This window comes from Triticum urartu, chromosome 5 (assembly GCF_003073215.2).
Source record: "Triticum urartu cultivar G1812 chromosome 5, Tu2.1, whole genome shotgun sequence".
In the NCBI taxonomy this organism is placed as follows: domain Eukaryota; kingdom Viridiplantae; phylum Streptophyta; class Magnoliopsida; order Poales; family Poaceae; genus Triticum; species Triticum urartu.
The window spans coordinates 616068972-616085466 of record NC_053026.1 but is presented as its reverse complement, the minus strand read 5'-3'; the positions used below and the strand labels follow the sequence as shown (position 1 = coordinate 616085466).

The 16495-nt window shown below is 44.0% G+C and overlaps 1 protein-coding gene across 2 annotated transcripts; it reads right to left on the bottom strand.

Annotated features, from left to right (window-relative positions):
• Positions 1 to 1242: 1242 nt before the first annotated feature.
• Positions 1243 to 8319, bottom strand: LOC125511284 (NAC domain-containing protein 105-like). 2 transcript variants are annotated; one of them, XM_048676614.1, is made up of 4 exons: positions 8125 to 8319; positions 3995 to 4180; positions 3598 to 3869; positions 1243 to 2106 (listed from the first exon to the last, which is right to left on the bottom strand). In XM_048676614.1, exons 2-4 carry the CDS (start codon positions 4155 to 4157, stop codon positions 1438 to 1440), a joined length of 1104 nt encoding a protein of 367 aa, XP_048532571.1. In that variant the 5' UTR covers positions 4158 to 4180; positions 8125 to 8319; the 3' UTR covers positions 1243 to 1437. The 2 variants fall into 2 exon arrangements, with proteins under 2 accessions (XP_048532571.1, XP_048532570.1); XM_048676613.1 differs by lacking the exon at positions 8125 to 8319 and having other exon boundaries at positions 3995 to 6064.
• Between the last annotated feature and the right edge of the window lie 8176 nt (positions 8320 to 16495).

Here is a 16495-nt window from a genome sequence, read left to right as displayed (position 1 = left end):
GATAGAGAGAGCCGACATGCGGGTATAGGGTTATTTTTGTCATATAACATGGTCAACGAGTTTGACCTGACAATAACGATGTCTAATGGCATTTCTGAGCAAACATCTAATGGAACGATGGCATTTTTGAGAAAACTTCTCATGGATTGATGACATTTTTGAGCAGCTGTAATTTGTAATGGCAAAACTGAGTAGTGAGACACAACTAGTGGCATAAATGATAAAACCCTATTTTAATTTGCGGCATTGCATGAAGCCCCAAGGTGGAGATGTGGAGGCCGCATCGAGTGCAACGAGGGGAAACGTATCTGGTGCTCTTGTTATTTGAACTTTTGCAACAACAAATATTGATGTTGTGTGATTGTGTTCAATTTTTTTCATATTTTTGAAACATTTTAAAATGTGGTACGGAGGTCCGGTGCACCGGTAGCACCACAAACACCGATGCACCATTTATTTCCCTAACAACGAGGCATGGGACACCGACGAGCCCGTGCCCGGAGTGGCGCGACAACGGCGGTGGAGGGTAGTCGAAGGTTGATGTGTTCAGTTAGAGGTAGGCCGAGGGCGGCGTCAACATAGTGGGGACATTTCGGGTCGGACATGGCGGGACGGCGCACGGTAGTGGTTGCCGACCACGGTGGCCGGGAGCGGGTCTATGGGAGGAAGATACGTGAGGAAGAAGTGTAGGTGCTGGAGGATGGTAGCCCTTGGATTCGCATTGTAGGGCTCAGACATAATTGAGGTAGCTAGCGTGCTATGTACCCGGAAAATGCCAACGGAGGCCGAGCTCCAGGGAGCTCGGTATTTTTGAAAAAAAAATCAAAAGTCATATTTCAAAGTTTCAAATATATTCAAAAAATTCCATAGAAACTTATTAGATTTCCGCATGCGCGTGTGAAAAAATCATTTGAATTTTTTGTATTTTGTAGGCTGTACAAAAAAGACAAAATACCGGCCCAACAAAAAAAAAGCGGCCCATTTTAGAAATACGTTTTTGTCTTTTTTCTGTACACCACGTGCGAAAGTATATGGTTATGAATTTTTGCGCATACGCAATACACATATGTGAGAGTGTATACAAACATTTTCAAATTTTTTCACGCAGTGGAAAATCATATTTTGAAAACGAGCTCCGTGGAGCTCGGCCTCCAAAAGCCCTCACTCGCTATGTACCACCCAACTTCGGGGATGAAGCCATTTGACAATGAGACAAGTTACCCATCATCTGAAAAACATGAATGCGGATATCAAGCACATAGCGATGCCATGCATCTTATGACTCTGCACAGGCACAGATATATAAAGTTACAACATCACATTTGGGGACATATATAAAAGAAGAAGCAGAGAAGAAAAGAGACAACAAATTATGAACTTTCAGCTATATCAAGGATAATCCACGCATCCCGCACGATCGACACGGCCCTTTCTTCATCATTTATCAAACACGCAGATCCCGAGGTCACCGTCGACGCTGGCCCCGGCCGAGCCGAGCAACCCCGTCCACCTCTCCATCTCATCCCTCCCGTCGCTGTTGAGGAACAGCAACGCGGCCATATCGTCCTCGTCGCGGTCCAGCTGCGCTTGCATCTGCGAGCTCGCGCCAGCTGCCGCACCCGCCGTGGTCGCTGCCGTTGCCTCCAGAGCACCGCACTCGCCGCCGGGGCTGAGCTGCGACGCCACGAATTTGTCCAGCGCCCTCCAGTCCTTGGTGGTCTCATTGTCGGCCTGCGCGTGCTTGCGAGGTCGACGCCTGCTGCCACCGGAGGCGGCGTCCTCCTCCTCCTCGGGCGCCCTGGCCTTCTTACGCGGGAGCGGAGCGGACGGGCTCTCGAGCTGCGGCAGCTCGACTAGGTGGCTGGAGGTGTATCGCAGCAGGGCGGCGGCTCCGTCCAGCTGCTCCGCCTCCTCCTTGAAGCTCGCGCCCCTGCCCATCTGCGCCGCTGCCGCGTACGTCGACGCCATGTTCGGGTCCGGGAACGGCGCGCCGGACATGGCATTGACCTCGTTGTAGGAGTAGTTTGAGCCCCATCTCTCCATCATGCCCCGGTTCGGGTACGCCGTCCTCTTCTTGAACGCCCTGCACACCACCCATCCTTCTTCCTGTATACACACATGGACACTACCAAGAGTTAGCTGCCGGATGTGAAATAGCTTTGCAAATTCCTTTTTGAAAATATTTGCAAGTGAAAGGAATCTACTAAAGTTAGCTACCTCTCCACTGTGTAGTGGAGTCCTGAAACTTTGGTTTTCTCTGCTAGTGATTGTGGCATTCTACAATGCATTTCATGAGTAGTGCTAGTCCTAGGCTCCTAGCTAGTTGCAGACAGCATGTAAACAATGGGACGAGCGTGCTAGAATGTTCACAATGGAAACCCTAGACCAGTACATGCATGCAGCATGCGCATGCATTTCTCAAGGAGAACTCCAAAAAGGTGTTTGCAAGTGGCATGGTCAGGATGGCAACACCGGATACATGCTGGCTACATCCATAGCTTTATCAGGAAGAGTAGAAGACTTTGGAAGACTCGCAAAAAAGGAGCTTATCTTGCTGCCGGTGCTTTGCTACTAGTGATGTGTTTGTCTCCATGGACCATTAGTGGTTCTGTGCTTGAGTTAGAGTACATGCATGCGCCTGGGCAAACTTGTGAGTGCTACTTTAGCAATAAAAATCCTTGTCTATCAGATTATATTAAGTCATTAAGATTTAAGATCTGCTTTCTTTTGTATGTGCTTATTTTTTTCCCCATGAGTACGAAGCACCAAATATATTCGTGATAATATTTTGAGGATGCATTTAAATCAATCGTCATAGAATTTCATGTTAAAAGTAAAAAACCATTCTTAAAAAGTCAAGTAAAATGCACGAGTGAAAATTTGTATTTTATTTTACATAAAAAATATCACGCACTTTTCCCTTGTGAAAAGCATGAAAAACCAACAATTTTAGTGAGTGTAATATTTGTCCACAACCATATATTGTATGTAAATTATAAAATCGATTACTGATTTCAGATGGCTAAGATCAAATGTATCCCAACCCAAGTTCTTTTTCTTACTTGTTTTTGTATTCATATAGTTTGTTTAGGTGAAAGAAAAAAAGAAAAAAAAGTTAATTTGTAGGCTAGAATCTAAACTACAGTTCTTAATCCGTTCGAAATTACTAAAAACTCAAACTTTGATCTAAGTAAAACTTTTTAAAGTTTGATCAAGTTTATAAAAGATTGCTAATTAATATCTACAATAGTCACCATACATAGTATAAAAATATATTACATGATGAATCTAATGAAACTATTTTTTATATTTAGACTTGGTCAAACTTAAAGAAGATTGACCTAAGACACACATAAACATTCAAATAATTTGGAATGGAGGGAGTAGTATCTATTTGAGTACACCCGCAAAAAAAAGTATCTATTTGAGTAACATTCATATATTGGTTGGTTCCTGTGGACCTACCAACTTCTTAATGTGGTAAACTAGTTGAAAATACCATTTGGTTGGGAATGTAAAAGCTAATTTACACTCTACATTTCCTTGATCAAAACGAGCGTTGGAAATGGTAACAGGAGTAGAGAGCTTGTAGCTTGCCTGCGGTGGCGCGTTCTCGTCAGTCTCGAGGCGGTACTCGTGCATGATCCAGTCTGTCTTCTGTCCGTTGGGCGCCCTGCCCTTGTAGAAGACGAGGGTCTTTCTCATGCCGATGAGCCTGCTCCTCTCGTGCACCGCCTTGTCCCTCCCCGTCGCCTTCCAGAACCCTGCCATGGTCGCCCTGTTCGTCCTCGTCCCCGTCGGGTACTTGCGGTCTTTGAAGCTGAAGAAGTACCACTCGTTCTGCTCCTCGTACCCGATGCCACAGTGCTCTTCAATACATTCAGATAGATTTGAGCAAAAAATTAGGACTAAGAACTGTGAATCAATGTGCATGCATGACATATGTCAGGTCATATACTCCATGGAGTATAAAAGAATTGTAGAGATAAGGTACCTGTGAGATCCCATGGCTCGATGCGGTAGAGATCAATGTCGCGGATGACGTCGAGGTCGATCTTCTGGGAGGCCACCTTCTTGCGGAGGTAGTAGCCGACGAGCTCCTCGTCGGTGGGGTGGAACCTGAACCCAGGAGGGACGCATGATTCCATGGAGTCCATATGATCAACACCACCACCACTACCTGCGCGCATAGGTTGGATGTGCATAAAATTCAGCAACTCCTCGATCGGCCTACGAATGATATAGCTCGCGAGTACTAGTAGTACTGGCACTAGTAGTAAACAAAGAAGCATGCAGGTGCTCGCGTGAATCATTCGATGCTATGCAAGCCTGCATTTCTTTATACTCCTACTGCAAAGGTTCCTGCAGATAGGGGAGGTTCAGTTGCAGCAGAAGGGAACAGTGGTGTTGACAGTTGGTTGGGTGTGGATCGGTACTGAATGAGTAGCATACAGACTGAAGTATAGTATAGTATTCCTATGTGAGAGTGAGTGTATGGGTTTCAGTGCTTTGGTAAAATTTAATCGAGCCATGTTGGGGTTCTGCACTCCAGTTTATCGTATGATGATATACTAGTACTCGTGGGGCAAAGCCTGAGCATGCAAGGGGCAGCATGCAGGGAGGGTTCAGACAAACGTGGGAAAGTTACAGGCCTGTGAATGATACTGTCGACTGTTGGAGTGTGGAATGAGAGGGCATGTGGGCTATAGTCAGCAGCGAATTATAGCGGCAGCAGGATGTGGTCGATCTGGTCTAACTTAACTGGGACTTGGGAGGAGCGAAATGAAAAAAGCTGAAATGTGTCTATATCGATATACTATATCACATCAACACAGTATATTGTTTAAGACAAAATAGCTCATAGGCTAGTTAGCAGCAACTGTTAATGATTCCCTACTCATCCCGATTGATCATAAAGCCCTCATGAAATGCAATGCACACAACTCAAGCACAATGCAGAGCCAGAGGCCTGTAAAGAAATGCTACCTACATCTATTGTGCTTTCTTGTTTTCTTGCAATTTAGCATCTGGACTAGTGCAAATACAGAGGAACGAGAGCGACGGAGACATATAGTCATTCCCACAGAATTGACGCGCATACAAAACAGGCTAGCTTCCTCTTTCCAAACCAGCTATCAGTGTACGATTGAGTAGCTAGTTTGCTCTGATCAAGAGCACTTGCTATATAATAATGGTGCAACAAAGCACAACTAACTAGCTAAGATGGTGCATGCATATGCATGCATGGCTAGTTCTCAACCAGACCCTAGCACACACCAGGCCGGAGCGCACGCGAATTGGGAAAATGTGCTGTACTAAATCTTGGCACGGCGAGGTGTGGGGCTGGAAATTGATCAAGCGGGAATAAAAACGTGAGGATCGGAGACGAAGAGAGGTCCAGAAGGAGGAGAGGTAATGAAGGCTCTTTCTCGGATCAGGCCTGCAAAGCGCAAAGGAGAAGCGGCTAAAAAGCCACTCACTGGAGTGGAGTGGACAGTGGAGTGCTCCGGCTGATAGCTAGCCAAAGCATGCGAACGCAAAGAGAGCGGAGGAAAAGGCGGCAGCGGCCAGGGGGCGCACACGACCACCGGTTGGCTCCGGCCCTTGCACCGTAGCACGGCCTCTGACCTCCCTGTCCCTTTGTCGAGGAATTCCACGGCACACCCAGCGCGCGGTGACCCTTCTGCTGCCCAGATGCGTTCATATTCGCTGCTGCAGCTTCTTGCAACTTGCGGCTCAACAGTTGTCTGCAGTGCCCACCGTACCGGACTACCGGCTGGCCGGGAGACTTTGTGCTGGCTAGGTAGGGCTAGGGCATGCATGAACGCATGGTACCTTCCCTCCCTAGTGTGGGGTGGATCAAGAAGAATGAGGTCCAGGGAGGGAGATCAATCATTCACTGTGTTTCGCCTTTGGCCTCTTGTGGGGTGCATCACTCACTGTCGCATCGATCTTGCATATGAGCATCAGAGACAGAGGGGAAGGAGGGGTCATCACTACCGGATCTTCTTCAATATTTTCTGTCCCTCTGAATTGAGAAAAAAACTAGTCGAGCGGGGGACGAGCCCCGTGGAATTTTAGTTAAGATTGAAATGACTGCGAGATAACATGATTTGCTACTACTAACTAGAGCCAGCAAGGACGTATGCAACCACCAAGTCCTTACACAGGGTTACAAACCAATTCTCAAATCAAGAGAAAACAAAAAAAATGAGAAAACAATCTATGAAAGACATTGGATGGAACATAAGAATTTCAATATGAACACTTCCATTTTTTTAAGAACTAGGGAAAATCCCTACGCTCCGAACGGGACTTTAGGTTGTAGAGTTCATGAGCAAAAGTTTGCCACTGTTTACCAAAATTAATGTAATATGGATATTTGTGTGCGTGATAATAAAAATTTCCGTAACAAATGGGGCAAGAATTGGTAATAGCAATTTTTTTATCCGTGGCACGCGAGCATAATATGTTCTATAAGAAGTGTATCACACCAATAATCTCATAAAACATCGAAATTAGCCTAACGGCATACGACATGTCCAATTGCTATTTGGAAAATTGCGGCAACCAACCAAACATGCATATATATACTACTCCATCCGATTCAAAATAAGTGTCGTGGCTTTGAACTAAAGTTGAACTAACCTTAGTTCAAAGCTCGGACACTTTTTTTTGGATCGGAGGGAGTAACTTATTATGAGATGTTGCAAAGTAACTTTTACATTTTTAACACTTACCACCTTAATTAAAGAGAATCTAAGTTGGGTTGCGGAGCAAAGATGGGTGTGTTGCTTCCTTAGGTATGTGCAATGATTCATGTTTGAAAGTGTGCTAGATGTGTGGTTAAATGCTTGTGTGTATGCTGAAAAATTATTTATCATCCTTTTCATGTGAAAAAAATTGAATTCATTTAGTACATGTATATGATAAGTTGTCAGGCTATATATGTTGTGAACTTTAGGTATGCATATTTAAATTTAAAATGTTAGGTGTATCCTTATATACATTTTTATTTAGCATTAACAAAAAAAGGGATGCTTGGTTGAATCAAAATGCCGGCACACTCTCCATAGATGGAATGTTTGGGAATTTTATGCACTTGAAGTAATCGCATGAAGCAAACATTCTCCAATTCTAATTTGAAATGTATGCTATATAAAGACCAATTTTACTTTAACATAAGATTTTTTTAATTTAAAACACATGATTTTTTCTTGGATCGTTAGTATGACCTCAATCCATACACCTTCAAGATTGACTGCCCATCCTACCAGAATAGCCTTTTCTCATTCAAGAATAAAAGAACAGGTATATCATGGTCAATGCATACAGATTGTGCAATATATATACTAAATTATGGTTCAGTAAAAAGTATATGTTTGCACATCAATTAGACCACCTTGTATAATGAAGGATCTAGGGGGGGAGGGGGGCACCTTGTCAGGACTAATTTCTAATTTAGAAGAATAAGACACCTAGGTTGCAACCACGGAGGATTGGACCTAGTGGGCTGGCTGCATACCTCGTAACTCTACGGCCGGATCTATTGGTTCTGAGAGTATCTTAGTTTTAGTATGACAAATAATCTTCAGAAGTGCCAAGTTCTAGGAAAAATTGTAAAAACTTCAGTTGATGATGGAAAAACTATGGGTGTAATGTAGGGAGCAACATGTATTGTGAAATTGTGGAACACTAATCATATGGAACTACCTCAAAAATTCCAAATAGCATGTATGTGCAAATTCAGTAATATTTAACTGCCCTGGCCAAATACCCCGTGTTTCTTCGGACCAGAATGCAGTTTTTTGAAGATCAACGCCCATGATATAAGCTGAAGCTTTTGGTTCCATACACATCAAGACCCACTGCAGCGAGATATGTGTATACCTTGGACGACATATGCATATGATATCAAAACGAATACGAAGAAAATCGATTAGCCCCAAGTGAAGAGGAAAGTGGCCAGGGGAAGAGAGGGTAACTAAAGACACCACACACACCAGTACGTATACCGCCACGGAAATTATTAAAAGAAGAAACAAAGATTGGAGATCGACGAACTATGAACACGCAAAGTAGACGGATTGATCACCCAGTAGCTTGATATGCATACACACTCACCTCAGATGATCAGCTGCGTGCTCCAGATCACAGAGATCGATCAGACCTCGATCTTCTCCCAGCTAGGGTCGATGGACTCTATTTTTCGTGATCGGCAGGAACAGGCTAGCCTGTGTGTGTAGGGAAGAAGAAGACTAAACAGGTTGATGAGATCGAGGTGCGGTGGAGGAGAGGCGAGGAGAGCTCGCAGGTATATACAGGCAGGATGAGAGAATGGAGAAAGGAGGGGGAGAAGGTGGCGAGTATAAAAAAGGGAGGTCGGGCTTTCCTTTCCGTCGCGCGTGGGCGAGGGGAATGAGCGCCTGTGGGACCCTCCTGGGCCCACAGCTGACGTCACGGACCCTTCTTTGCTACTCGATCTCATTCTCCCGGCACTGTGTACTGTAGAGTGCAGTACAAAAGGAACAGAATGAGCTTAGCCGTAGCTTTGTCTCTTTGTCTTCGAGCCATTGGCATGATAGATCCACTGTACCTTACCTATAGCTCGTTGGGAACCATGGACTCTGGTGATGGGCTAATGGCCAGCAGTTGTCCACGTCCACTTTTGAAATGGACCTAGCTCTAGCTACCTCTACAAAATATACATAGTATTCTATTTGTTTGATGATTTTTGAAGACTCTTTAATATAGTTTCTATGGAGTTTTTTCTTCTCGAATACGCTATGGCGGCGTATCATTGCATTGATAGGGGAGAAGAATGTACAAATCGGCATCAGGGACGCGTACACTACAAGGCGTGTCCGTGATACACATTGAGCATAGAATGGGTTGCTCAGCCCAAAGAGTACACTAAGTTACAGGGATGATGTTGTGAAGTCCTTTGGCTCCTGGGCAAGCCCAGGAGCGGGCGTCGTCTTGGATCGCAACTAGAAGAGAAGCAGAGGAGGGTGTGATCTTGTCAAAGATGATAGCATTGCGATGACACCAGAGGGACTAGGCTGTTAGCGCCGTGATGGTGGAGAGCCCACGTCGCTTGTCCGGGGTCGTCATAGGAAGAATCATGCTGAGCCAAGAGAGCCATCTGGTGCGGTGATCTCGGGGCAACACCAGGAGAGGATGTCTTGCCAGATTATGCGGGAAAAGACGCACTCCACAAGGAGGTGGTGTAGGGTCTCGGCTTGTTGGGAGCACAACACGCATTGTGGCTCGTGTGGAAAGCCACGCCGTTCCAGCCGATCGGCCGTCCAACAGCGGTTGGCGGAGGCGAGGTAGATGAAGAATTTGACAGAGAGGGGTGCCCCCAATTTCCACACAAGGCGCCAGTGCTCAGACAGCATAGAACCGGTGAATAGAGCGTTGTAGCAGGAAGACGCGGAGTAAGCCCCGTTCTCCGTCCACTTCCAGAGAATGGTGTCAGGCTCCTGGGATAACGTGACAGACTGAAGCCGACACCAGAGGTCGAGGTATTCGAGCGTGGCCGACACCATGGATGTCTCGTATCCATGTGCGATCATGCAGGGCGGCATCAACAATACGCGAGCGGCGGCGTCGGTTCGGCACAAGGGCCGCAAGGCTCAGGGCGATGTCGGCAATGGAGCAGCCCTGGAGCCACTTGTCAGTCCAGAAGCGGCAGGAGGTGTCGTTACCAATGGTCCACGTCGTCGAGGCATGGAAGAACTGAAGGGCCTCTGGATCCGAAGGCGGCTGGATATGAGACCATGGACGAGAGCCATCCGAAGTGTGAAGCCATCGGATGTGAAGGGAAATGCCAGTGCGGTGCATATCCCGAATTCTGAGCCCACCAAGCTCAAGGGGGCGGCATACTCTCGCCCAGCTAACGAGACAAGAACTAGCACGTGCGTCCTTGCGGCCATGCCATAGGAAGTCGCGAATGATCCAGTTGGTCTTCTTGAGAATAGGTTGGGACAACGACATGTCACAATCTGGTTTCCATTAGATACTTTCTCTTGCGGCACATAATCTCGAAATAGGTTTTCGTTCCGCTTTATATAGATAAAACAATTCATGCTGTGCATACTTAGCATTGGCTAATTTGTACAAGAATTGGTTACAAGTTTTAATCGGGGTTGAGCACGCCCAAAATTTAGTGAGTGGAAGTGCGATGTGTTGGTTAATTTGGCTACGTTCAAATGATATTATGGCTGATCAAACGAAACTTTCTGATTCCTTCGGGGTTATCTTCTTGCCATTCAATCGTTTGCAATCTTGGTCTATGTAATCTTCTGCGGTCAAACGTCAAGGAGCTAATATTCGCGGATAGTCGACGACAGCAAATATTATAGAAGATTTTATGCTTCAACATGGATGGAGTGGCCTAATATGACAGTACTTGCGTTCCAAACTGTCGAAGGTGGTGTGCTATATGCAATCCATTTTTGGGTACCAGGTGGCATGAGTTCTAATTACCTTCGTAATTTTCTAAGAAATGTGCCCTATTTTTGGGTACCAGGTGGCATGTGATCTGAAGGCAATAGTTTTTTTTTACTTTATCTAATTAGGAAACTGCCTGAATTAATTGGTTCAGCTTGTTTGAAATGCTAAAAAAATGCTAAACACCATCTAAAACCGAGAACATTTTAGGGCTCAAGTACCATAACTGAGGCTTGAGGGTTCAAAATAGACTTGCATTAGACTCTTGAAAAAATTGACTAAGTTTTCACATGTGCTAATGACGTAATGTCTCTTTATATTGAAGTGCCCACATATAGTGCTCTTGCATTGCACATGTCATTTATTATTTTGGGTGCGTGAAAAACCTTGAGACAAGTCAAACGCATGCATGAGTACCCACCCTACGGCAGGCTGGACTTTTTAGCCGAGGTGGGGACATGCATAGGGTGTTATAGCATGTGGTAAAATGCTTTTCATCTGCGTGGTTAGGTTGGGTTTTGCTGCCGTCAAACTGTATGTTCTTACCTATGGTACCACACTGTGTGTGCTTTCAGCTGTGTATAGGACCATGCTGCCCAATCGACAGATGAACAAGTTACTCAGTGTGTAGAGCCGTACAGTTGTCCAGGTATGATGATCAATCCATTGTATCATTGCACCAGATTTCTCTGGTAAAAGATCACACTTCACTCCCATCAATTCTGTGGAAGATTTTGAGATGTAGAAGTTTGATTTGATGTGAGTATCACAACCACCTCAGCATAGCTACCTAGCTATATCTAGCTAGCAATTTCACATCACAGTCCAGTAAATTTCACTTCATATGTCAAATGGCAACGCAAACCAGCCGATCGATCTCATTAATCTCTTGATTACCATTCGTGTCCTACCTAGAAATTCGTGCTGTCAGCGTCGACAGAGCATGCACGCACCAAACTGATGAGGGACTAATGGCATCCGTTAGCCTTAGCCATTATCATTCCATTGATTATTTCCAGAAGCATGATCAATAGGAATTATGATGTCGATCAACACTGGGGCGTAGGCATGCATTACAATACATGTGCTTGTGCTAAGTATGATACCACCTACTAATGTTAGGGCAACACCAAATCCATCCCTCATAAGGATGAATCAAATTTGGGTGCCCTCACATCATTCCGGTTCTCATTGCTTGCCAGTTGCTGATCAACTCGTGATCGAAGGTAACATATATATTTACAATATTTAAGGAATTTAACACTTATAAATATGTTAAATTATTGTGCATGTATGGATCGAATAGAGTTGCTCAGCTTATTAGAGAAAACCAAGCGATAAAGGACATGTGCACACTTATTTTATTGACCCAATCTTCTTTCTATTTGTATGAGTAGTAGATAGAAAGTTAAAAAGTTTGGTTACAAGGACAGCCCCAAAACTTTCTACGTGATCTGAACAACATTACACCAAAATCCAACTACAACTAACGGTATCATGAGCCAAGTCAATGAAATCTAAAGAGTAGCTAGTGTGATATGATGATCGATGATTAATAAAAATGTGTCTAATTAAATCAAAAGGTTGCAAATGGATAAAGCAAGGTTTTTGTTTTGTCAAGCAAATAATGTTTATTTTTCTATTCCTAATAAAACATATCAAGAATAGACTCCATTGAACTGTTTTTTTACATCAGTACAGACACAAGCGCTCATATACACGCGCATACACTCACCCCTATGATCGCATGCACACCCTACCCATATGAGCACCTTCGAAAGACTGAGCCGGCATATCATCTTGAGATTTACAAAGTCACCGTAGGCGCCTCGTCGTCGACGGGAACGTCTCCTCCCACTAAATGCGCATCGCCAGAAATCCTGAAATAAATCCAGGAATAAATGCGAGCACCAGGATTTGAACCATGGTGGGCTGGGGATACCATAGTCCCTCTAACCATCCAACCATAGGTTGGTACACTCCATTGAACTGTTCTCGCAACACACTAGGTACTATATTATGAAGTCAAATCAAAAGTCGTAAGATCATACCTCTATTATATCTCTTTCGTGAAACCCTGAGCCTTCGGCATTGCGCCGCTCTAACTAGAGCGACATTGGCGGTGACCCTAGACAATTCACCACTCTATCACGACCTCCTCCCCTCACTGCCCCGACAGACACCGATTGGTAAAGCCTATGCGGTAAGAGTGGCGGCAGGCTTGTTTTCTCGCGCGACATCAATCTTGTAGAGGTAGTACACCAATCTTGTAGTTGCTTGGGGTTGCGGCGGCGGAGCAAGGAACTACTCCCTCTGTCCCATAAAAATGTTCTTATATTATGGGACGGAGGGAGTAGGTTGTAGCAGTGATGGTTCTACTACCAGTCGGAGGTGTCTCTCGAGCAGGCCCACTTGGACCAGGTTTGGTCGTGGTTGGCCATGGAGGTACACCGTATTTAAAAAAAAGTTTGGCATGACAAGAAAATCCAGAAACAGTAGTTTCGTGCTGGAGACAATGTTCTTCTTTACAATTCATGCTTAAAGATGTTTCCAGGTAAAATCAAATCAAGGTGGGATGGCCCCTAAGAAATTGATGAAGTATACAACTCAGGAGCTGTCAGACACGGACAACCCCTGAAGCCATATCTTGTCGATGTGCAAGCGGAGCCAAGGTAATAATTTTTTATCACGCCGGAAGAGGCGATTGCGCAACAATCCGTAAGTTCTGACCCCACTACTCTGTAATTTTATTGAAAGTGTGTGTATAAGTCGTAGAAAGAATTTAGGAATAAGCTAAAATTGTAGGTAACGTTTTCCCAAGTCAATGAGGGTTTTTTAGGTGGTACGTCATACATCTCCAACGTATATACAATTTTTGATTATTTCATGCTATTATAATCTTCCCCAAAATCCATTTTCTTCCCTATGAACACGTGGGCTGTGCTAGAACTGCTCTTCTTGTAAGATGAAGATTTTGAAGAAGACTTTAAGGATTTATTCTTTTTCTTTTCTTCAGAACTATCATCCTTGCTCTTCTTCTTCTTCTCCTTCTTCTTCTTCTTCTTCCCAGTTTTCCCAGAGGGAACAATCAAAAATATAGTGGCCTGACTTCTTGCATCTGCGGCACGTTCTCTTCTTGTAGTCCTGAGAAGAAGTTTCTTGAGTTTTCTTCAGGTCATAATTTGAAGACTTCCCAAAGCGGTTTTTCTTTGAGAACTTCTGAAATTTCCTCACAACCAATGCAAGCTCTCTGCCAATTTTTCCAGGGCCACCAGAACTGCAGTTAGATTCTTCTTCAGATGAAAAAACTACTTTTGCCTCCAGCGTACAGGGTCTTCCATAGCTTGGTCCATAGAGATCTCTCTTCTCAGCGTATTAAAATTCATGAGTATTGAGCCTCTCAAGAATATCAGCAGGATTGAGAGACTTGTAGTCAGTACGCTCTGGAATCATCAAGATCAGAGCATCAAAGGAACTGTCAAGTGACCTCAGCAATTTATTCACCACTTTATGGTCAGTGATATCAGGTGCACCAAGAGCTTGAAGCTCATTGGAGATGTCTGTGTGAAGGTCAAATGTGAGTTGGACACTTATGTTGTCAAGCCTCTTCAAGCAGTTGAAGAGATTCCGAAGAACTCAACGTGAGAGTCATGCCGAGTTGAATCTCCTTCATTATCCTTGGAGAGCATTTCCCAGATCAGCTTTGTAGATTACAACGCACCCATAAGGCCATATTGTCCTTTGGTTAGATGACCACATATGATGTTCTTCGCTTGAGAGTCCAATTGAGAAAATCACCTCACATCAGCAGCAGTAACATTTTATCCTTGCGCTGGGATGCCCATCATGATGACATACCAGAGGTCATTGTCAATTGCTTCAAGATGAATGCACATCTTATTCTTCCAATAAGGATAGTCAAAGTCATCGAAGACTAGGCACTTGCCAGAGACTTTGAAGTTTCTTGTAGTCGACATAGCTTAAACTCTAGGTGGTTAAACCAAATCAATAGAACAAGGGAGCACCTTGCTCTGATACCGATTAAAAGTGCGAGTAGTCGACCAAAGGGGGTGAATGGAAGATTTTAAAAAATTCTTCAAGGAAGCAAATTCTTCGAAGAATAACAGTGCGAAAAATATACAACAAAAGGTAAACTATGCTAAGTATGCAATTTAGAATTAAGACAAAGTCATAAGAACATAACTAAGTAGGTAGCAGTATATGTAGAACATGTGAAATACATGGAAACAAACTGAAGAACTACAATCTGGAAGACAAAGAAAATGAATGATGAATGTCTTCAAGTCAAACTCTTCAGAGGGAGGGAGACAAATTCTTCAACATAGAATTACTGAAAGTAAAGCATTGAGGAGTTTGAGCCATGGTAGCTCGGTGAAGATAATGAATTTGATCTAGTTGTTGTGACAACTATATGTCTAGTTGGAGAGCTTTGAGATTCAACTAAGAAGACACTTAATGTTCACCTTATTCTCCTTGAGCTAAGGTCAGTTAGACCTCGCACAATCATTCATGGTAAGTCTTCAAGGTAGACTTCCAAACCTTCATAGACTCATTTTATGGCACTCACAATTTCTGCTTGGATGCTTAGAACATGACACCTGACCTTCTGGAAGACCACTGTCTTCAAAGGTAACAAGCATTGGAACACACAGGATAATCTCTTCAGTGATGATCAATCACTTTGGCTTTGGTTGTTTGGGTTTTCCTCACTTAGGATTCTCTCAAGTTCTTTAGAGGATGGGTTGCTCTAGATGACACTTAGCATGCAATCACTTGGAGCAACCAACCAAGAAAGGGTGGGGCAACTATTTATAGCCTTGGGGCAACCTGACATGAATTGACTATCATGCCCTTTAGACACGACCATTGTCAGGATAAGGATTCACTCGACAGCTGACACTCGCTTAGCAAAAGTAGGAAATTTGAACTCTAATTTTCCCCGCGTTAGGAGAATTGCACTGACGATTTCCTAACTCTTCAATCACACCAATTTCATCAATGATCGGAAGAACATCGTTGTAGCGACCAGACCTCAAACAGTCTGATCTCTGTGCTCCGGTGTCATCCCTGGATCAGTAATGCTGACACCACACAGTACTCGGAGGATTTATAGCAGAGTAGCAATCACACACTTATTACATCGAGAGTCTCAAAAGAAAACTTATTACAATAAATATGGCTTAAGACCATCTAATAACGATAACGGCGGAAGGCTTGGAAGATAAGCGAGTCCATCAACTCCAACGGCATCACTGAGTATAGAACCACGACCTAAACTCCTTAATCGTCATCTGAGAAGTCTGCAACATTAACGTTGCATCCCGAAAACGGGTCAGCACATGGAATATGCTGGCAATGTAACACATAGAGAGTAATGGAATGAAACAGCTATACTATATGCATATTTGGCTGGTGAAAAGCTCTACGGTTACAGTTTTTGCGTAAAGCCAATTTTTTCCTACTTCAAAGGAATAAATTTATTTAACTATCATGGTAGTTGTTAAACATTGAGAATGGTTGACAGCATTCTCAATCCCAATTAAGCATCATCATTAAACATAACCCAACAAAATTAATTTAGAGTAACATGTTGAGATTCACATGAAAATCCAGGTACTAGATACTCAAGATGTCCATAACCGGGGACACGGCTAATCATGATTAGTTTATTACACTCTGCAGAGGTTTGCGCACTTTTCCCCACAAGACTCGATCGCCTCCGTTTGGTTTCTCGCACTACAGGGTGTTTGAGAAGACTGATGACTAAGACATAGTCTTTCAGAAGTGCTAGCACCTTACGATCGGGTAGACCATACCACCTACATCCCCTACATCTGCTAGTCTACCACTGTAAGAGTTCACACAACTTAGTCAACTATGCTAGAGCCCATAATAGCTTGTGGCTGCACACGGAAGTTTCTAGTATGAATAGTCTTATGATCCCTTTGAGCCTGGGTGGCGGTCCAAAAGAAAACAGGCAAGTCCTGGAATACCCAGGTGCCTCAATCCACCCAGATGT

Bases quoted from the DNA above. Each gene is read 5' to 3' on its own strand.
- LOC125511284 (XM_048676613.1), bottom strand. From the start codon at position 4,313: ATGATTCACGCGAGCACCTGCATGCTTCTTTGTTTACTACTAGTGCCA. The intron at 3,870-3,994 runs GTACCTTATCTC...AATGTATTGAAG, and splicing joins CGAGCCATGGGATCTCACAG to AGCACTGTGGCATCGGGTAC. The intron at 2,107-3,597 runs GCAAGCTACAAG...GTGTGTATACAG, and splicing joins ACGAGAACGCGCCACCGCAG to GAAGAAGGATGGGTGGTGTG.